The sequence below is a fragment of the Sus scrofa genome, chromosome 15 (assembly GCF_054392235.1).
Source record: "Sus scrofa isolate SSC_HxYL_T2T_F1_AM1 chromosome 15, Sscrofa_HxYL_maternal_Yorkshire_Landrace_v2.0, whole genome shotgun sequence".
NCBI classification, from domain to species: Eukaryota; Metazoa; Chordata; class Mammalia; order Artiodactyla; family Suidae; genus Sus; species Sus scrofa.
The window spans coordinates 118,901,523-118,920,945 of record NC_139397.1 but is presented as its reverse complement, the minus strand read 5'-3'; the positions used below and the strand labels follow the sequence as shown (position 1 = coordinate 118,920,945).

Here is a 19,423-nt window from a genome sequence, read left to right as displayed (position 1 = left end):
CCACTGTGCTGGGCTGGGGACTGAGCCTGCATCCAGGTGCTGCAGAGATGCCACTGATCTGTTGTGCCACAGTGGGAACTCCAAAAACTTACTTCCTAATAATTGTATTTTAAACTATTAAAACTCAGTAGGCTGGTGAAATAGATATATATTCTCCGTCAATATTAGGGGACTAATACTTTACAAAACCCTCACAGAAATGCTTATTATCCCATTTTACACGACAACTAATAGCCTCTGAGGAAATCTTTTTACAAGGGTAATTCAGTAGCCTGAGTAATAATGTACATTAAAACGTTGGCATCTGTTACATTTGAAGCCAACCAATTGTTCTATCAGTTCCTGTAAGCAACCTACTTGAATATGATAGATTCATCAGGAAAATTTCAATACCATTTATTAAAGTGTTAGAACCAACAACTTTGAAATAAACCATTCATCTAGGATTTTAATTGATTTTTTTTTATAGATGAGAAGAGACCTGAATGCATTTATAACTAAGTAAGAATCTATTAAGACCTCCAAAGCCAATGGAAATGATTTGCCTGATACCTACGGTGGGAAGGGTATAAAGCACAACTGTTCAAAGGTGGTGACTGGCAGAAAATAAACTTTCTCTATTTTCCAGCGACACTGGAAGAAAAAAATACCACTCAGGATATGGACATACATAAAGACGCCTGCCAATGCAAATGTCTATCACTAGGTCCCCTCCCCTTTAAAAAAAGATATTAGGGCATGCATTATCAAATGGGAGTTGTGTCACCACCAAGTAGGACCAAACCCGCCCCCCTCCACTCTTTTAATATATAAAGCAGATACAATACATATACAGCATATCTATGATATTAAAATTTATTGGGGCGCTATTTTTAAAAAAAAGTTTTAAAGGTTTCAAGGGTCAGGTTGATGAGAAAAGATCTAAGAAACACTGAATCAGAAGTAAATCTCTCAGTCACATGCATTTCTTCTCCCCACCATTATTACGCTGTCAGAATATCCTGTTGGCATTTGGCAATTTCATTAAGAACATAATAAAAAATGTCTTTAGGACAATGCTCCCAGAATAATTAAGAAACTTATGATCAGCTCTAAACACATATTTAATTATGGCATCTAAAAGGAGACTTATCCTTAGAAACCGACACCAAGTTAGGAAAATCAATTAACATTTATCTGATCATAATTACAAGTACAATTTTAACATCTATATTAAGAATTACATATCTGAGGCCAGAGGTTGGCACTGGCAGCTGAATTTTAAAATCGCCACTTAAAATTCAAAATGAAAATCTGCTAAGTCTTTTTAGAAAGCATTCCCTTTCTTTACACTATACTGTCACAGGTGACTTATCCATATTATATAATATTGTAGTAAGTTAAACACTGCTTTGTCATTATGAAGGTAAAAACTCTATCATCAAAGATCATAATGTAGTTCTGGAAGACTACACACTCTTTCACTATACACAGTATATAATAAACAGGGTACACTGTACTGCAGTAACATGCGATGATTTGGTTGTAGAAATGTTCATGTGGTTGCCGCTACATCAGAATTCCATGTAGGTGTTTCCAGTTTGAGAGTCATTAAGGACGAAAAGAACAATTATTTAATGCTTACACAGTAGAGACATAGGAACACAGAATATACAATTACCACTAGGTGTTAATATGGAATTTACAAAAAAATAAAAAATTAAAAAGGACTGACCTACATAAACCTAAGCGTAAGGATGGACTTTATTTAAAAAAAAAAAAAAGCCTTTTGAGGACTACAAATTACAAAGTAAAAGCAGATCACTATGTAGAAACCAACTGAATACATTTTGCCTGTGCATGAGAGCTTTATCAAGTTATTCATTTAACAATTTCAGTCCATTCACAATATGATCAGTTATAATGCTCTTCTTCATAAGGTTATTGTATCTTTACTTCAAACTTTATTACATGTTATTTCCTCAAGATGAACTTTTAAACACCAAATTCTTGGCTCATAAGAATGGCACCTTTGATAGGGGCAATATCAATTAGTCTCTAGTTGCATTATTCCAGTTTCATTTCTTTCACCAATCAAAAAAATTTTCAAAACGTTCACATTTAAAACTAAGTCTTTCCACCAAAAAGCGTGGCCACACTTTCTTTTCTAATGACTACATATATAGATGAGAACCAACAAGAAAAGAAAGACGGAAATTCAAAGGCAGCCATTAAAATAAATCGATCAACTGTACAGAAGAGAGATTTGGCTTCTGGCAACTTTTAAAAACTGGCAACAAAGTTAATAGTCAGATGCTTGAGTCATAAGTGAATCTGTGAAGAGAATGAAGCTGGTCCAGTATGATCAAGTAAGAATACATTATCACTGCACTTCTTTGCATTATTTTAAGCCAAGAGGAAATAGGAGCTATATTTAGCGTTTCAAATAGAACATGTCCACCACTTTTCTTTCAACAATTTTCTGGGTTTAGTACATTTACTTTACCTGCACTATGAGTCCTTTCTTACCAATCTAAGTGCGTGAGAAGTGTAAAATACTTAATATGATGCGACTTTTCTAAGACATATTTGAAAATGATTGAATGAAAAAGGACCTCTTTTTTTGTTGTTGTTTTTTTTGTCTTTTGTCTTTTTAGGGCCACACCCGAGGCATTTGGAGGTTCCCCGGCTAGCGGTCTAATAGGAGCTGTAGCTGCCAGCCTACACCACAGCCACAGCAACACCAGATCCGAGCCACATCTGCGACCTACACCACAGCTCGTGGCAATGCCAGATCCTTAATACACCACTGAGTGAGGCCGGAGATTGAACCTGCATCCTCATGGATGCTAGTCAGATTCATTTCTGATGAGCCACGATGGGAACTCCAAAATACTCATTTATTTTGTCTGTAAAGATATAAACTGAATGCAGAAGTTTCTCAATGGGAAAAAGCTCAACTTTTTTTTCCCACCACCTATGCCACATACAATTCCCTCAAGACTTCACTTTCAAGTTTGTTCTCCATTTTAAGGAAAGAAAATCAGAGAGCAGACAATTGAGCTCAAGTACATCTAGGATTAAAAACGCGAGAAAATATTAACATGCAAGCAATGGTCCAAATACTCAAGATTCATGGTAATGAATTCAACTGTATATGAGATTTTCATTGATAAGCAGGGCTTCGGGCATACCAAATTATCACACAAATCACTGCCTTCTGAGACTTTTGGATACTTTTACAGTTTAATTTGCAAACAGAATTTTTATAACAAATTATTTTTAACCAAATCATATCTTGAAAACTGTTCATATAGAAAACCCAGGGAATAAAGTGAACTGTTCATTGTGGAAGTCCTTAAATTACATTATTATCAGTAGAAAATACAGGAGGTAGAAGATAACTGAAAAGACTAATGCAACATTAGATTCAAATCTATAGCTCCTGTAGCTACTTAAAACATGGTTTTAGAAACTAAATCCAACATTTCCAGTAACCATAGAAACAGTTAAAATAAAATTTGCCATGAAAGCCCTTATATCATGCTTGATATAGGGAGGTAGGAAGATGTAAGAACCAGGACACATGAGACATGACATTTTATCTACAACTCCTGTTTGCTTTACTGAGGGTGTGGTTTCAAAATTCAGTCACCTTCTTCAGCTTCAGACTCAGATTCTAGAAAAAGGGAAAAATGCAGTCAAGTATTATATGATTATCGGAAAGCAAAAGTTCCCATTTATAATGTTAAAACTTCTTTACTTATGGAATTTTGTTAATAATGCCCCACTTGTATGAATGGGGATGTTAAAAAGTATTCAATTATAAACATCAAACTTCATAGATGTTTATTAAAAATTCTCAAAAATTTCAATTTTCCTAATTGTTAATATTGTTAATATTATAGCCAAGCCATCAAAATACCTGAGGTCTAGTTTTCTTCGCCTCCCCTAAAGTTAATAAGTTTCTGCAGGTCTGTCATAAATGAACAAAAATCTGTACCCTAGGTACAAATAGTACTCGAATGAAAGAAGGCAGCATGTATGGATACATTCTTGGCCACACTGAAATTAGTTCTCAGGCTTTACCAAACAAATCTCAGAAATGAAAAGACTTATTACCTTCTTCAGCATTTTTGAGCCACTCTACAAACTTTTTCATTTGCTCAAGGAAGACACTTTTCCCCTTTGCGACATGTGCATCTTTATACCACTTCAGAATGGGTTCTTCACTCAGGACTTCAGCTATAAAGAAGAGAGCAACCTTTACATCTGAGGAATTTTCATATAGTAGTTCTCTAACTAAGGCAGTTAGAAACCCCCTAAGGTACAAATGCCTGCATGGCAAAAAGTAAAGTAAAAGTAAAAACAATTATTTTTCTTACAAAATACATCTGCATTCAGAACACTCTCTTAATTGGTTTCTTCAACAAATTAATTTTTAAAGAAAAGGAGAGAAGATGAAATGAGAACCCTATATTAAGAAACCTTTTGGGAGTTCCTGTTGTGGCACAGTGGAAACAAATCCGACTGACTAGTATCCGTGAAGATGTGGGTTTGATCTCTGGCCTCGCTCAGTGGGTTGGGAATCCGACATTGCCATGATCTGTGGTGTAGGTCACAGATGTGGTTCAGATCCTGCATTCTGTGGCTGTGGTGTAGACCGACAGCTATAGCTCCAATGTGACCCCTAGACTGGGAACTTCCACATGCCTCGAGTGCAGTCCTAAAGAAAAAAAAAAACAAAGCAAAACAAACAAAACCCAGTGATTCTCTCAACTGAAGGCAATTTTATCCCTTGGGGACAGCAGACAATGTTTACAAACATTCTTGCAGATGCCCCGGATGCTGTTTAAACACTCTACAAGGCACAGGAGAGTCACCTATAAATGGTTCTGTAATTTTATTTAAAAGAAAAAAAGGGAGTTCTTGTTGTGGCTCAGTAGAAACAAACTAGTATCTGTGAGGATGTGGGTTTGATCCCTGGCCTTGCTCAGTGGGTTAAGGATCCAGTGTTGCAGGCTGGCAGCTGTAGCTCTAGAAACTTCCATATATGCTGCAGGAGTGGCCCTAAGAAAAAAAAAAAAAAAAAAAAAAAAAGAAAAAAAAGAAAAGCGGTCCACATATTTTTTATCATCTTTTTGTCTTTTTTTTTTTTTTTTTTTTTGGTCTTTTTGCCATTTCTTGGGCTGCTCCCGCGGCATATGGAGGTTCCCAGGCTAGGGGTCCAATCAGAGCTGTAGCTGCTGACCTATGCCAGAGCCACAGCAACGTGGGATCTGAGGCGTGTCTGCAACCTACACCACAGCTCACGGCAACGCCGGATCATTAACCCACTGAGCAAGGCCAGGGATCGAACCCGCAACCTCATGGTTCCTAGTCGGATTCGTTAATCACTGCGCCACGACAGGAACTCCACGTCTTTGTCTTTTTTAGGGCTGTACCCATGGCATATGGAAGTTCCCAGGCTAGGGGTCTAATTGGAGCTGTAGCCACCAGCCTACACCACAGCCACAGCAATGTGGGATCCAAGACGTATCTGCAACCTATACCACAGCTCACGGCAATGCCAGATCCTTAACCCACTGATCGAGGCCAGGGATGTACCTGCAACCTCATGGTTCCTAGTTGGACTTGTTAACCACTGAACCACGACGGGAAAGCCTATTACCCTATGCTTAAAACAAAAAAAGAAAAAAGAAAAAAAAAAAAAAAAGTATTCCAGGGATGCAGGTAGATCTCTAAGTTTAAAATATAGCTACCAACCAAATCATGTGTCTGGGGAAGACTGGTAGAGTACAGGAGGTAAAGATTGAGACCTTATCAAGAAGGCTGTAGATTTTAATTTGTTAATAAGGTTTAGAGATTTTTTTTTTAGGTTTAGAGACAGTAATTCACTACAAAGTACCAAATTAAATTAGACAACTCAGTTCTGTGATTAGAGTAAATTATTTTAGGGTGCTAATATTCAGAGAACTACTCATTCAAATTATTTTGAGTTTTCTAAGATTTTTGTTAAATCTATTCACAAAATTCAAAATTTAAATTACCTTTAGTACAAAAACAGACAAACAGATCAACAGACCAGAACAGAGAGCCCAGACACCTATGGTCAATTAATCTTTGACAAAGGAAGCAAGAATATAAAATAGGAAAAAGACAGTCTTTTCAGCAAATGGTGCTGGAAAAACAAGATAGCTGCATGTAAATCAGTGAAACTAGAACACATCCTCACACCATGCATACAAAAAAATAAACTCAAAATGACTTAAAAACTTAAAGACTTAAATGTAAGTCATGAAACCATAAAACTCCTAGAAGAGAACATAGATAAAAAACATTCTCTGACATAATAAAACCCTACAAACATTTTATTAGGTGAGTCTCTCAGGGCAATAGAAAAAAATAATACAAACAACTCATACAACTCAACAACAACAAAAACAACCAAATGGAAAAATGGGCAGAAGACTTAAATATATATTTCTCCAAAGAAGGCATATGGATGCCTAGTAGGCACATTAAAAATATTCTCAACATTACTAATTATTAGAGAAATACAAATCAAAGCTATGATGAGGTACCACCTCACGACAGTCCGAATGGCCATCATTAAGAAGTCTAAAGATAACAAATGCTGGGTAGAGTGTGGAGAAAAGGGAACTCTCCTATACTGTTGTTGGGAATGTAAACTGGTATAACCATTATGGACAACAGTATCAAGGTTCCTCAGAAACTGAATATATAATTACCATATGACCCAGCAATCCCACTCCTGGGCTTAAATTCAGACAAAGCTATAATTCAAAAAGATACATGCACCCCCATGTTCACAATAACCAAGCACTATTTCCAACAGCTAAGACAGGGAAACCTAAATGTCCATTGACAGATGAATGGATTAAGATGTGGTATATATACACAATGGAACACTACCTGGCCATAAGAGAACGAAATAATGCCATCTGCAGCAACATGGATACAACTAGATATTCTCATACTAAGTGAATTAGGAAGATAAAGACAAATACCATATGATATAACTTATATGTGGAACCTAAAATACAGCACAAATGAACCTATCTACAAAACATAAACAGACTCAGAGACGGAGAACAGACTTGTGGTTGCTAGGGGAGAGAGAGTGGGATGGACTGGGAGTTTGGGGTTGGTAGATGCAAAGTATTACATTTAGAATGGATAACAATAAGGTCCTATTGTATAGCACAGGGAACTATATCTAATCTCTTGGGACAGACCATAATGGAAGATACTATAAGAAAAAGAAAAAGAATGTGTACACATACACACGCGTGCACGCACACACATGTAACTGGGTCACCTTGCTGCACAGCAGATATTGGTACAATGTTATAAATCAACTATTCTTTAATAAAAAAAAAATTACCTTTATAAAAAAGCACCACTATTTTCTGGAAGGCTTTCATGAAATGAATGTTGTCATAGCAATACTCTTGAATCTTCAGTAACAGAGTCAGCTCAGACTGACCTTGAGTTGTAAAGGCAGCAAGTAGAGGGCTGTATTGCTTTTTTAAGAGAAGGGAGAAAAGATTTAGTCATTTAGTATGATGACCATCCATTACAAATTCCTAAAAGATTACACTCACAGTGAATTATATTCTATTTAGTGGAAGTTAAACCCCAAGGAGTTCCCGTTGTGGCGCAGTGATTAATGAATCCAACTAGGAACCATGAGGTTGCGGGTTTGATCCCTGCCCTTGCTCAGTGGGTTAATGATCCCGTGTTGCTGTGAGCTGTGGTGTAGGTTGCTGTGGCTCTGGCGTAGGCTGGTAGCTACAGCTCTGATTGGACCCCTAGCCTGGGAACCTCCATATGCCCCAGGAGTGGCCCAAGAAATGGCAAAACAAAACAAAACAAAAAAACCCCCTAAAAAACAGTAAAGCAGAAAAATCTATTAAGTACTAAAGTCAAAAAGCAATACTACACCAAGGATTCCAGATAACTGTCAATACAATGCTAATATTTTAATTAAAAATAATAATTAATAACAAAGAATTAAATAATAAAATAATAAAGAATTGTATTTTCCAATATTCTCTCAAAAGCAAACACCAAATTACAAGCTTAAACTATTTTAAAACATGTATTTATTTTTAACCTTTGAGCCAGAGAAAGCCCAAGTCGGATTTTTTAAAAGATTATCATCAATAGTTAATAAGTTATTTGTCTACTTACTGATGGTTTATCCCTGGGACCCACAGGATGTGATAAATCCTTTTAGAAAAAAAACACTGACAACTCACTTATCCCCACTTAAAAGAGGAATATTTTATCAAGGCATAGTTCTAATACCTTCAAGTGCTTAATGGCTTGCTCTGCTACAAGCTCCTCTTTTTTGTTCCATTCCACAGTGCTCATTACACTGGACCACACAATTCCGATGACAACGGGTTCTGGGATGTTGTTTTTTTTCATCTCCTCCTTGACATACAAAATTATCTGCAAAAGAATCCAAATTTAGTACAGAAATGTGTTTTGATATGTAGATACACATATCAAACTTAGACCTTTTACAAAAATACCGTAAACACTTTCCCATGCATCTAGCAATGACCACAAGACTACATATTATTACAGAACTTTCACAATGAGATGGAATGGACTTCTAGTTCAAACCTTAAATTACACGTAAGTAAACTACCCAAGACCAAGATGGAAACAGAAGGGCTGTCTACTGGCTTGTACCCTATGAAATCCCCAAGTGTTATGATTTCTGGGTACCCATAAGGCAATGAATATGAAAAAGACTGAGGCAGGAGTTCCCGTTGTGGCAAAGTGGAAGCAAATCTGACTAGGAACCATGAAAGCTGTGGATTCGATCCCTGGCCTTGCTCAGCAGTTTAAGGATCCAGTGTTGCTGTGGCTACAGCTCTGATTTGACTCCTAGCCTGGGAGTCTCCATATGTCATAGATGTGGTCCTAAAAAGATTAAAGACAAAAAACAAAAACAAAAACAAAACAAAACAAAAAAAAGAAAAGAAAAGAAAAAGAAGATGATGGATGTAAATAAAGCCTCAGCATAACATTCTATATGGTGAAATACTTTAAAAGTTTCTCAAATGAGTGAAAAATTTTCTTTGCCAGAAACTTAGCCATATAAAGACTGTTCAAACAGGGGTTCCCGTCGTGGCACAGTGGTTAACGAATCCGACTAGGAACCATGAGGTTGCGGGTTCGGTCCCTGCCCCTGCTCAGTGGGTTAACGATCTGGCGTTGCTGTGAGCTGTGGTGTAGGTTGCAGGCGCGGCTCGGATCCCGCGTTGCTGTGGCTCTGGCGTAGGCCGGCAGCTACAGCTCCGATTGGACCCCTAGCCTGGAAACCTCCATATGCCGCAAAAGCGGCCCAATAAATAGCAAAAAGACAAAAAAAAAAAAAAAGACTGTTCAAACAAAAATATCTTACATCCTTAAATGGATCACCACGGGACATCTGTTCTTGAAGTTCTTTCTGGAGTTCCTTACGAGCTCCTATGGTTTGCTGATTCCGAACATATTCCGAAAGTTCTTTCAAGCCTGCCTCAGTAAAATACTTCGTGAAGTGTTCAACGCTTTGTTTATTGGCAGGAAAAAGTTCCTGAAAGAAAAACTTAATCTGGTTAATGGTCTTCAAATCAAATTAAGAAAACCACTTTTCTCTTTTTACAAATTAGAAATGGGAAAGTTGCCTATTACACTTTGCTGAAGTGTTGGCAAGAACGTGAACAATGAAAAGTTACAAACCATCAGTCTGTTATCCATGCTCACTTTCCGAAGACTTGCAGCTACTGCATTGATATCTTTTTCATTTATCCATGATTTAAAGAGCTTTACAGCAAAAGCTGCTGAAACCCCTGTAGAACAAAAGAGCTTATTTAACAGAACTACCCTCCTGGATTTCAACTACTCTATCTCCATTTCCTTCCTCTGAGGTGCCACCAGAAGACTTAGTCACTTTATCCCCAAACTTACTCCTGAACTTCCCCCTGCCACTCACTGCCTACCACGCCACTCCAAGTTCTCTTCCTATCTGTTTGCCAGTCATGTATTGTTAGTCAGGTTAAACGGTTTTCTAATGTGTAAAATGAGGGTAACAGTTCTTACACTTGACAGGGTTGTTATGAGAGTTAAAATAAGGCATGTTAAATAGTACTCTAAGCAGTAAAAAAAAAAGTTAGCTTTAAAATTACTATACAGAATAATTTAACTATGGAAACAACAAAAGGGAACTTATTTCTTTTTCAGCTTCCCATTTCTCCCAAGATCATTTTCTCTATTCTCCCAATTGAATTAATTTCTCTCTGCGTTTCTATGACATTTCTTTTTGTTTTATAATCAGTCACATTTTGTCTAGACCCTGGATATTTGCTAAAGAAAGTCATTAAGCCTAGATGCCAAAGGTACACAAAATCTGCATAAGCTATATTCTATCAGTTCATCTTTCATGCTTTGCTCTACCCTCAGCCAACTAAAGATCATCCTTTACTAAAGGTTGATTGATTACCTTCTTTAACCAAGTTCTCATTATAAAGGCTATTAAGAATGGATGCATTAAGTGTTCCATTAGCCAGAAGAACACCAGTCAACATAGCCAGCTTGTTCCTCTCCGACTCTGAAAAACCCTTTAAGAACAGCAGCAGCTATAAAAGTAAATAGATAAGAGTTAAAAGAACAATTGCATTATATAAGGAGAAGTAGTAAAGCATATTACATTGATTAAAACTGGGCTCTGGGGCCTATCCATTCAAGTTTGTATCTCGGTTACATCACTCACTAGCTGACTGATCCTGGGCAAGTTACTTCCTCTCAGTTTCCTCAGATATAAATGAAACTTGTCTCACAGGGCTTTTGTGAATACTAAATAAGTTAATAATTAGGATAGTGCCTTGAACTTATTAAATGTTACTACACACACACACATTACATATATATATATATATATATATATATATTTTTTTTTTTTTTTGCTTTTTAGGGCCGTACCCATGGCATATGGAGGTTCCCAGGCTAGGGATCCAATCAGCACTACAGCTGCCAGCGTACACCACAGCCACAGCAACGCAGGATCCAAGCCACATCTGTGACCTACACCACAGCTCACGGCAACGCCAGATCCTTAACACACTGAGTGAGAACAGGGATCTAACCCGCAATCTATGGCTCCTAGTGGGATTCATTTCCCCTGCACCACGACGGGAACTCCCTCAATGTTAGTGTTAACATTACCAAATTTTCCATACACCTATATGTAGAATGTCTAAGACTCAAAGAACAATTATGTTAAATTTCTCTTTCTCAATGTGTTTAACTCTGATCTGTTACCCTGCTTCTGAACAAAGGGCACTTTGATTTTTACACCTCTGCCACTTTTTTGGATATAGAGCTAAGAAACAGTGTATGGCAAATTAAACTGGATGACATCCTCTCAAACTACATTTCAAAGACAGCCTACCTAAATATCTAAAATTATCTCAAATTCATGGCAGAATCAGGATGTCACATGCCCCTCTTTGACCCCCAACCTTTTGTTTTTCACAAAGCATACTGCTGTTCATACCTTTTTCACTTCATCTTCAAAACCTTTCTCCAGGTATTTGTAGCGCCTGATTAACTTGTTAAAAACCTATAAAAACAGTAAAGGAATGGAATGATACCTTCATATATATAAATGGCATACTGCTGAAAGATCTAGGTGAGGGCCAATAAGACCTCTCCCACAGTAAAGAAATGAACCTTTTATCAGCTCAAGAAATCTGTCAACTCCTAAACCCTACAATATAATAGTTAAGTTTAATCACCACCCCGCAAGATTTTATTGCCAAATATCAAAGACTAATTATTGCTTAAATAAAAAGTCACTTTACCCATTTGTAGACTATTGACAGAATGATAAAAAATATAGTTCTACTTTCCTAATGACATAGATAACAAACCCTAGGTTAGATGCACTTGAATTCTTTGCTTACAGTAATGCCAGCACAACTATGTATGAAACTTTCAAGTAAAATTTTGTCTGATAAAGAAGCTAATCTGCCTATTACTCATTCACCTTTAAAAAGCTATATGCAGAATAACTCAGTGATGAAAATCACGGCAGGGAACTGATTTTCCTTTTTCAGCCTGACCCTTTTCTTTAAAAAGTGGATTAATTCTAGAGGGACAGATAGAAAAGAAGAGCTAATTCTACTTTTCTACGTTGTCTTCCTCAAAACATTTTTCAAGTTCCTATATCATCATATTGCACCAAGAACATCTCTAAATCTTCAGCTCAAATTCCTTCAACCTCTACCAGCAACCTCTTAAAAGCAGACTGCTTCATAAACACTAGCCAGTTAAAAGCTAACTGAAATTAGTAATTTACCTGAGCAAATGCTTGCATGGTCTCTAGGTCTTCTTGTGCTGCAAACACACAGACATCTGTCCGCATCATGTCGTCTGCCAGTGTACCACCTGGGGCTAAGGTATATTTTACAAAAAATTTACAATGACCTTCATTTAAAATTAGTAATTATAATTTTTTTTGTTGGTCTTTTTAGGGCCACATCTGCAGCATGGAAGTTCCCAGGCTTGGGCTTGAGTCAGAGCTGTAGCTGCCAGCCTATGCCACAGTGACACAGGATCTAACTGTGACCCACACTACAGCTCATGGCAGTGCCACATCCTCAGCCCACTGAGTGAGGACAAGGATCAAACCTGTGTCCTCATGGCCACTAGATAGGTTCACTACTGCTGAGCCACAACGGGAACTCCTAAAATTTATTTTTATTTTTTATTTATTTATTTTTTGTCTTTTTGCTATTTCTTGGGCCGCTCCCGCGGCATATGGAGGTTTCCAGGCTAGGGGTTGAATCGGAGCTGTAGCCACCAGCCTACGCCAGAGCCACAGCAACGGGGGATCGGAGCCTCGTCTGCAACCTACACCACAGCTCACGGTAATGCCGGATCATTAACCCACTGAACAAGTGCAGGGATTGAACCCGCAACCTCATGGTTCCTAATCGGATTCGTTAATCACTGCGCCACGATGGGAACTCCCCTAAAATTTATTTTTATGTTTCAGGTGTATAGCATTATAGTTCGTCATGTCATAATATACCAGTCAATCTTATTTTCTATAAGGATTCTCATCATAAAATGATAGAAACTCTGAGATGATCTGAAAGCACAATTTCTCAGTTGGAACAGAATGGGGAATGAAGTCAGTGGAGTAGATGGAGGAAGATTAATAAAAATTGTTGAGGGAGTTCCTCAAACAACTGGCTTGGCAGTAACGAACCTATTATTCATGAGGATGCAGGGCCAACCCTGACCTTGCTTAGTAGGCTAATGATCCAGCGTTGCTGTGCTGTGGCTGTGGCATAGGCCGATTAGACCCCCAGCCTGGGAACTTCATATACTGCAAGTGCAGCCCTAAAAAGCAAAAAAAAAAAAAAAAAAAGTGTAAGTTGGGTAGCACGTCAGAAGTGTATTATATTTATATTATTTATTTATTTATTTATTTAGGGCCACACTCACGGCATATGGGGTTCCTAGGCTAGGGGTCAAATCAGAGCTGTAGCTGCTGGCCTATGCCACAGCCACACCAGATCTGAGCCGGGTCTGCGACCTATATACCACAGCTCATGGCAATGCTGGATCCTTAACCCACTGAGGCCAGGGATTGAACCCTCGTTCTCATGGAAACTAGTTGGGTTTCTTACCACTGAGCCACAATGGGAACTTCCCATTTTACTATTTTTCTCTAGGATATGTTTGAAAATCTCCTTATTAAAAAAGATTCTTTACGCAGGGCTTCCGTGCCTGCCTGCTTGCATTTCTCACAAGCGTCCTATCTTAATAAATCTATTTCTTGCCTAAAAAAACAAAACAAAAACCAAATAAAAAAGATTCTTTACAAAACGTTACTACAGTAAAAGAGACACTCATTTGACTAGGTATTAGAACCTATGACGATTAAGTTCCCAGCTTCACCATGGGGCAACTGTTTGACTGCCTGCAAGCCACTGAAGCCTCTCTAAGCCCCCACTCTGCATGTATACAAATAAGAGTTCTGATTCTATCAGCTTGACTGTGAGGGTCAATACAATGTTACTTGTGAAAATATTTTGAAATACCTTAAAGAGCTCTAGAAAATCATCTGAGGATATGTAACTAAGTAGCAGTTCTGTTAAGATATCCTGAGCTGAGGAAAGTGAAGGCAAGAATAAGAGCAGTTCTATGCAGTAGAAATATAATGTGAACCACATAATGTAATTTCAAATCTTCTAGTAGCCATAGTAAAAGAAAAAAAAAAAGGTGAAATTAATTTTGATATACTTTGAACACATCAAAAATATCATGATTTTAACATTTCGGTATTCAAAAATCCAATGTATATTTTCAGGACATCTCAATTTGGACTAGCCACATTCTAAGTGACTGATAGTTAGTTACATGTGGTTAGAGGATAGTAATATATTTTTGAACCTCAGCTGGTTTAATCCATGGATGTGGAACCCTTGGATATGGAGGGTTGGTATATTTGGTAAGACCTAACAATAGGGATTTCTTCATTAACTGAGAGTGTACAAACACAGGTTGGAAAAAAAATCACTGATGGGGGATGTTGTAGGGACAAGGACTGGGGTATCAGACAGAAAAGTCTTTCCTAAGAATTCTCTTGTGGTGCAGAGTGTTAAGGATCTGGTAGTGGGGGTTTGATCCCTGGCCTGGGAACTTCCACATGCTGTGGGTGCAGCCAAAAAAGGAAAAAAAAAAAAAAAAAAAAGAGAGAGAGAGAATAGTCTTCCCCAAAGGTTATGATTCTGTAACTGATTTAAAATACAAAGCTAGACAGAGCAAAAAAGCTGCAAATTTACTATAATTTTGTGAAGAAAAAAAGGGAGGGAATCCTAAAGGAGTAATAATAAAACAGAAATGAAGCCGTCCCAATTTGATGGGTTTGTCAAAATAGTTTATATTCTAGGTTCTACATAATCCCCATATATTACTCTTCCTACAAAACCCAGACACTTACCCAGCATTCCGCCGGCCACCAGAATGTCAAAGAGTGTTTCTGCATATCGGCGGTAATCAAGTTTTGCTCCAGAAGCATCAAGAAACTTTGCTACTGCTTCCAAATCAGTACCAGTTTCAGTTAAGCCTTGAATAATACAGTCTTGAAACTGAGTAGGGTCAAACCTCTCTTTTTCATCTGGAGTGGAAACCCCAAAACGTTCAGTTTTAAAAGGCTTATTACCAAAATGCTTCGAAACCACAATCTTATGAAGCTGTAACTACTGAATAAATTAACCACATTCATCACAATTTCACTTATTTCAACAGCTGGAGAAAACAAACACTACCAAGCAAACACAACAGGAGACTGACATAGATCCTTTGCAAATTTCACCCCAGCAAGTGCAAGGCAGGACTGCCTAATCACAAGTGTGTGGCTTTTCTACTACTTTTCACACAAGTGAGCTGGTGTGTTTCTAATACCAGGAGACAATTTCCACCTGGAATGCTTTTATTGCCTCTGAGCTTTTCTGAAATTTAGGACATCTTCTATACCTCAGGTAAATTTTATTCCAGAGTGAAATTTTATCTAAATACTGGAGCTGCTGATTTTCCTTAATGCCCGTAACACCTCCTATTTTTTTTTTTAATCACTCATTTAGTACTTATTAAGGTAATCTTTCCAATAACTATTTTTCATTTATTGAGTATCTAATACATGACAAAATATGCAGTAGAAGACTTGCTTTAATCCTCAGCAGATATTCTCAACTCTTACTCAGGAGAGAAACTGAAGGCCAGAGAAACTGGGTAACCAAGAGACTATACTGTGCAGCACTTAAGGATAGAGGCTCTGGATTCAAACTACCTGGTTCAAATCGAGATCTAAATTAATCGTCTGAATCGAGCACTTAATTGTCTGAATTTGAGCAACTGTGGTGATTAAGAGAGTAGTGCCTATCTCACAAAGTTGTTGTGAATATTAAATGATATAAATAAAATAGAAAGCACTCTAAACAGTGCCTTGAGTACATCCCTAGCCTTTACTTACTGAGTTGCTCTCACACACTCCAGGATAGGGACTGATTTCCCTATCTAGGTTAGATTTCCACACAGCACTAGGATGCCTGACTCTTCCCTGTTTGCCTAGGACTTTGTTTTTAGGACTGAAAGGCCTATGCCCTGGGAACCCTACTCAGCGCCAGGCAAAATGGGATGGTTGCTGCTCATTGTACCCAGACCCAAGAATTGGGAGGCCATGAATGATCTCAATCTGGAACTGGGGAAGTGACATTGCTTCCTGATATTAACAATAATAAAACTATTTGGTACTATATTTACACAAAGGTGTTACCACTAATCTATATACTTGAGGATACAGACTTTTTTCCCCCATTATTGCTGAACTGCTCTGGTTCCCAACTTCTATTCCTCCTCTCGAGAAAATGTACTGGCTTAAATCTAAATGAATCTGCAAACACTAGAACCAAATCACTCCTTGGTCTTCTGGCTATAATGGGGGAGACTACATTTAGAGATTATAAAGATTCTGTAATATAGATCTCAAAGTGTCTGCCATTCAGGGAAAAAACACAATTTTTAACCAGCAGCCTACCCAGTCCTCTATTTCCTCAAAAGTTCCTTGTAAAATAAGGTCAACACGTGTGACATTGAAAAGTTTAGGGGGAAAATTTTAAACTCAACACAAAATATATCTCAGATCATCTCATTTAACTTTGTATCACTAGTTCAGTGCCGTGCTATAGAATTCAACATTCATCTAAGTATCCACTAAAACACAGAAGTAGTTAATATAATTCTCATACTTTTCTTACTATGTCTATGAAGAAATAGTTTCAAAAGACACTGCAATATGAACTTTGTCCCACAATTAACTTCCATGGGTTAGAGTCTGATTTTTTTCTCTCACAAATCTACACAAAGTTTGGGTGAAACTAGTAATCACAGTAAGAACTCTCCTTTTATAAATTAACCCTTTCTCTCAAGCAAAAATTTGCTTAAATGAAATTTAGCTAGTGAAAATGCAGCCCATGCTTTTTTCTTGAGGTACTTTATCTTCACAGTAAAGACTATCCACAAGCCTGCATATATATTATACACACACACACACACACACACACACACGCAGACAGACAGACACCAAACATATTAAAGGCAGTGGAACTATTAAGGGTGTATTTGAAATGGCAGTCAACTAGAAATTCAGGTTCTCTTCTAGGCAACAGTCTGCCAGAGGAGCCAAGATATAAAAGTTATTCTGGAGGTCTGAAGAGAGATATTATGAAAACAAGTATTTACCTCTTTTTCTGGTTTTAAAACGCTGGCCTGATAGCGTTGGCTTTTGCTGCTTTTGATTATTCATAAAAGACACCCTGGTGGGGGGAAAATAAAGCCTTAAAAATAACATGCATTTTAAAAACAAAGCATCAAACCTTGGTCTAGGGACTTATAAACCACACAGATCATAAACTTTCAGACAAGCAATAGACCTGGGCAGGCACAAAGAACTGCCTTTGCCTGAACTAAATATAAGTTTTAAATCCGCATTTCTTTCTACAAAAAAAAAAAAAAAAAACAAAAACCGTTTTAAAGACGGAATGTGAAGGATACTTTTAAATGACTTTACAGTGCCACAGTGACTGGTGGCAAATCACCCATCATAAACATAGTTTAGGCTCTTCCTCGTTCCTCTTTAAACTCGCCTACATCTTCCATTACTTCTAAGTACTAAAGAGGGCTAAACAGAGATGACCACCAGAGTCAGGAGGTATCCAAAACATGTACATCAATTTAAAGACACAGTCAGAAGGCGAATCCCTTCATCTGAGGAGCAGCACTACCCTCCCCTCAAGTCGTGCCCGTAACCGCAGAGGCCGCTTGCACCACTCCTGCCTTCAAAAGAACCTGAAAGCAGGCCAGCCTCCTTCGCCCAATACTCTCCTATCCAAGCCTCCTCCCGCGGCACGTGTTTCCCCATCCAACTCTTCCTGTGCCTCCCGGCCGAGCCACAGACAACCTGCCCCCGCCCAGGACCCCTCAGCCCCAGGCAGGGCGCCGTAGGGGCTGCTCCTCGTCTGCAGCCCCTTCTCTACTGACCCCGTCGACGGCGGAGGCGGCCGCCGCAACGAGCGGATCACAGGAGCCGAGGCGCTTCGCGCCGGGGGCCCCGCCGCTCCGTACATCCGCCCGCCCTCCAGCGAAAGCAGCGGCGGTGGGGGCGGCCGCAGTGGTGGTGGCGGCTCCTCCGCCCCGCCCGCCGGAAGCCCCCCACGCGTACATCACCCAACAGAGGCCGCGGTGGCTTTGTTACCCAGGCCGGGCAGGGCCGGAGGGGGGGTCTGCCTCGCCCACCGCCTCTGCCTCCGCGGGGCACACACAGGACCCTCGTTCCGGTCCGGGCAGCCGTCCCTCGGCCTCCCCGCTGAGGCGGCGGCCCCGATCCCCGAATCCAGGCCCTGGATCCCGTCCGGCCTCATGCGGCGGCCTCCGCCCGGGCCCATCCAAGCTGGGCCGCACAGGGCCTGCCGCCTCCTTCACCCTCTGCTCAGCGACGAGGAGCCACAACGTCGGCCCAAGATGAGCGAGGTCTGCGCCTCACCGAATTTAAGGCGAAGAGAAAAGAGCCAGAAATCCCGGAGGTGGCGGCAACTGCGGCGGTGTCTCCTCTGCGACCGGAACTAACGCGAGGAGGTGGCGGAGGGAAGAGGTGCCACCCCCGCCCCGGTCTGTGTCCTATCGCGAGATTTCCTCCTCTGGGGCTCTCCCCCGCCCCTCCCTGATCGCGGCTTTGGGGCATGGGATGAGAAAGGAGGTGAAGGAAGCCGAGAGGATTTTGAAGGCTTCTTTATTCCCTCACTGGGTTCTAGGTTTCCAGGACGTTTATCCTAGATTAGACCATCTTTCTATCACCGCCGCATCATCGGGTCTCTTAGTTGGCACTCGGAGGGATTAGGAAAACGAATATTCCCTACCACCCCCGCCGGTGCCGAGGAAGTTGGACACGTCCGCTCTGAGTCCCTTCTCCACCGACCTCCTTCTCTAGCGCCGGAAGTCGGAGCCCAAGGGCTGGGGGCGCCTGAGTCCTTCGTGGGCAAAGGCTGAGTTTGGTAAAGTGTCTACACCTGGCTTCCACTCCAGCCCGCGTTGGCAGAACTTGCTCAGGTTAAGTCCGGAGCGAGGCAACATTGCTTTGCAGTGCTGGCTGGGTGGGGTCGTGCACTGCCTCTCTTAAGAGGGAGGAAAATGCAGATTGGTGTCGGAAGGAAACTCGGTCCTCCGAATGTGACCGCCATCCTTGTCTGTGGTCTCTGTAGTTCCCTCTTGAGTATGTTGGTTGTGGGGACTCGGAGATCATCGGAATCCCCTGGAGGACTTGTTAAAACACACTGCTGAGCTTCACCCGAAGTAT

At 39.8% G+C, this 19,423-nt stretch overlaps 1 protein-coding gene and 1 long non-coding RNA gene across 5 annotated transcripts in view; one reads left to right on the top strand and one right to left on the bottom strand.

Moving 5' to 3' along the window:
* The window catches only part of LOC146396078 (uncharacterized), a 1,511,729-nt gene that overhangs the window by 877,199 nt on the left and 615,107 nt on the right, over window positions 1–19,423 (top strand). The window lies entirely within an intron of this gene.
* BZW1 (basic leucine zipper and W2 domains 1) lies at window positions 840–18,693 on the bottom strand. Of its 4 annotated transcripts, none has more exons than XM_021074514.2 (12): window positions 18,326–18,691; window positions 17,314–17,387; window positions 15,014–15,190; window positions 12,359–12,453; window positions 11,555–11,620; window positions 10,502–10,637; window positions 9,742–9,851; window positions 9,425–9,595; window positions 8,314–8,460; window positions 7,388–7,526; window positions 4,102–4,224; window positions 840–3,658 (listed from the first exon to the last, which is right to left on the bottom strand). In XM_021074514.2, exons 2-12 carry the CDS (start codon window positions 17,375–17,377, stop codon window positions 3,627–3,629), a joined length of 1,260 nt encoding a protein of 419 aa, XP_020930173.1. In that variant the 5' UTR covers window positions 17,378–17,387; window positions 18,326–18,691; the 3' UTR covers window positions 840–3,626.

What these genes read in the sequence shown, in the direction of transcription:
- BZW1 (XM_084997942.1), bottom strand. Translation starts at nt 18,197, where the DNA reads ATGTACGGAGCGGCGGGGCCCCCGGCGCGAAGCGCCTCGGCTCCTGTG. An exon ending in CCGCCTCCGCCGTCGACGGG is followed by an intron (nt 17,388 to 18,111) that starts GTCAGTAGAGAA and finishes TCCCCCCACCAG; the next exon opens with GGTGTCTTTTATGAATAATC. An exon ending in TTTTAAAACCAGAAAAAGAG is followed by an intron (nt 15,191 to 17,313) that starts GTAAATACTTGT and finishes TTTCCACTCCAG; the next exon opens with ATGAAAAAGAGAGGTTTGAC.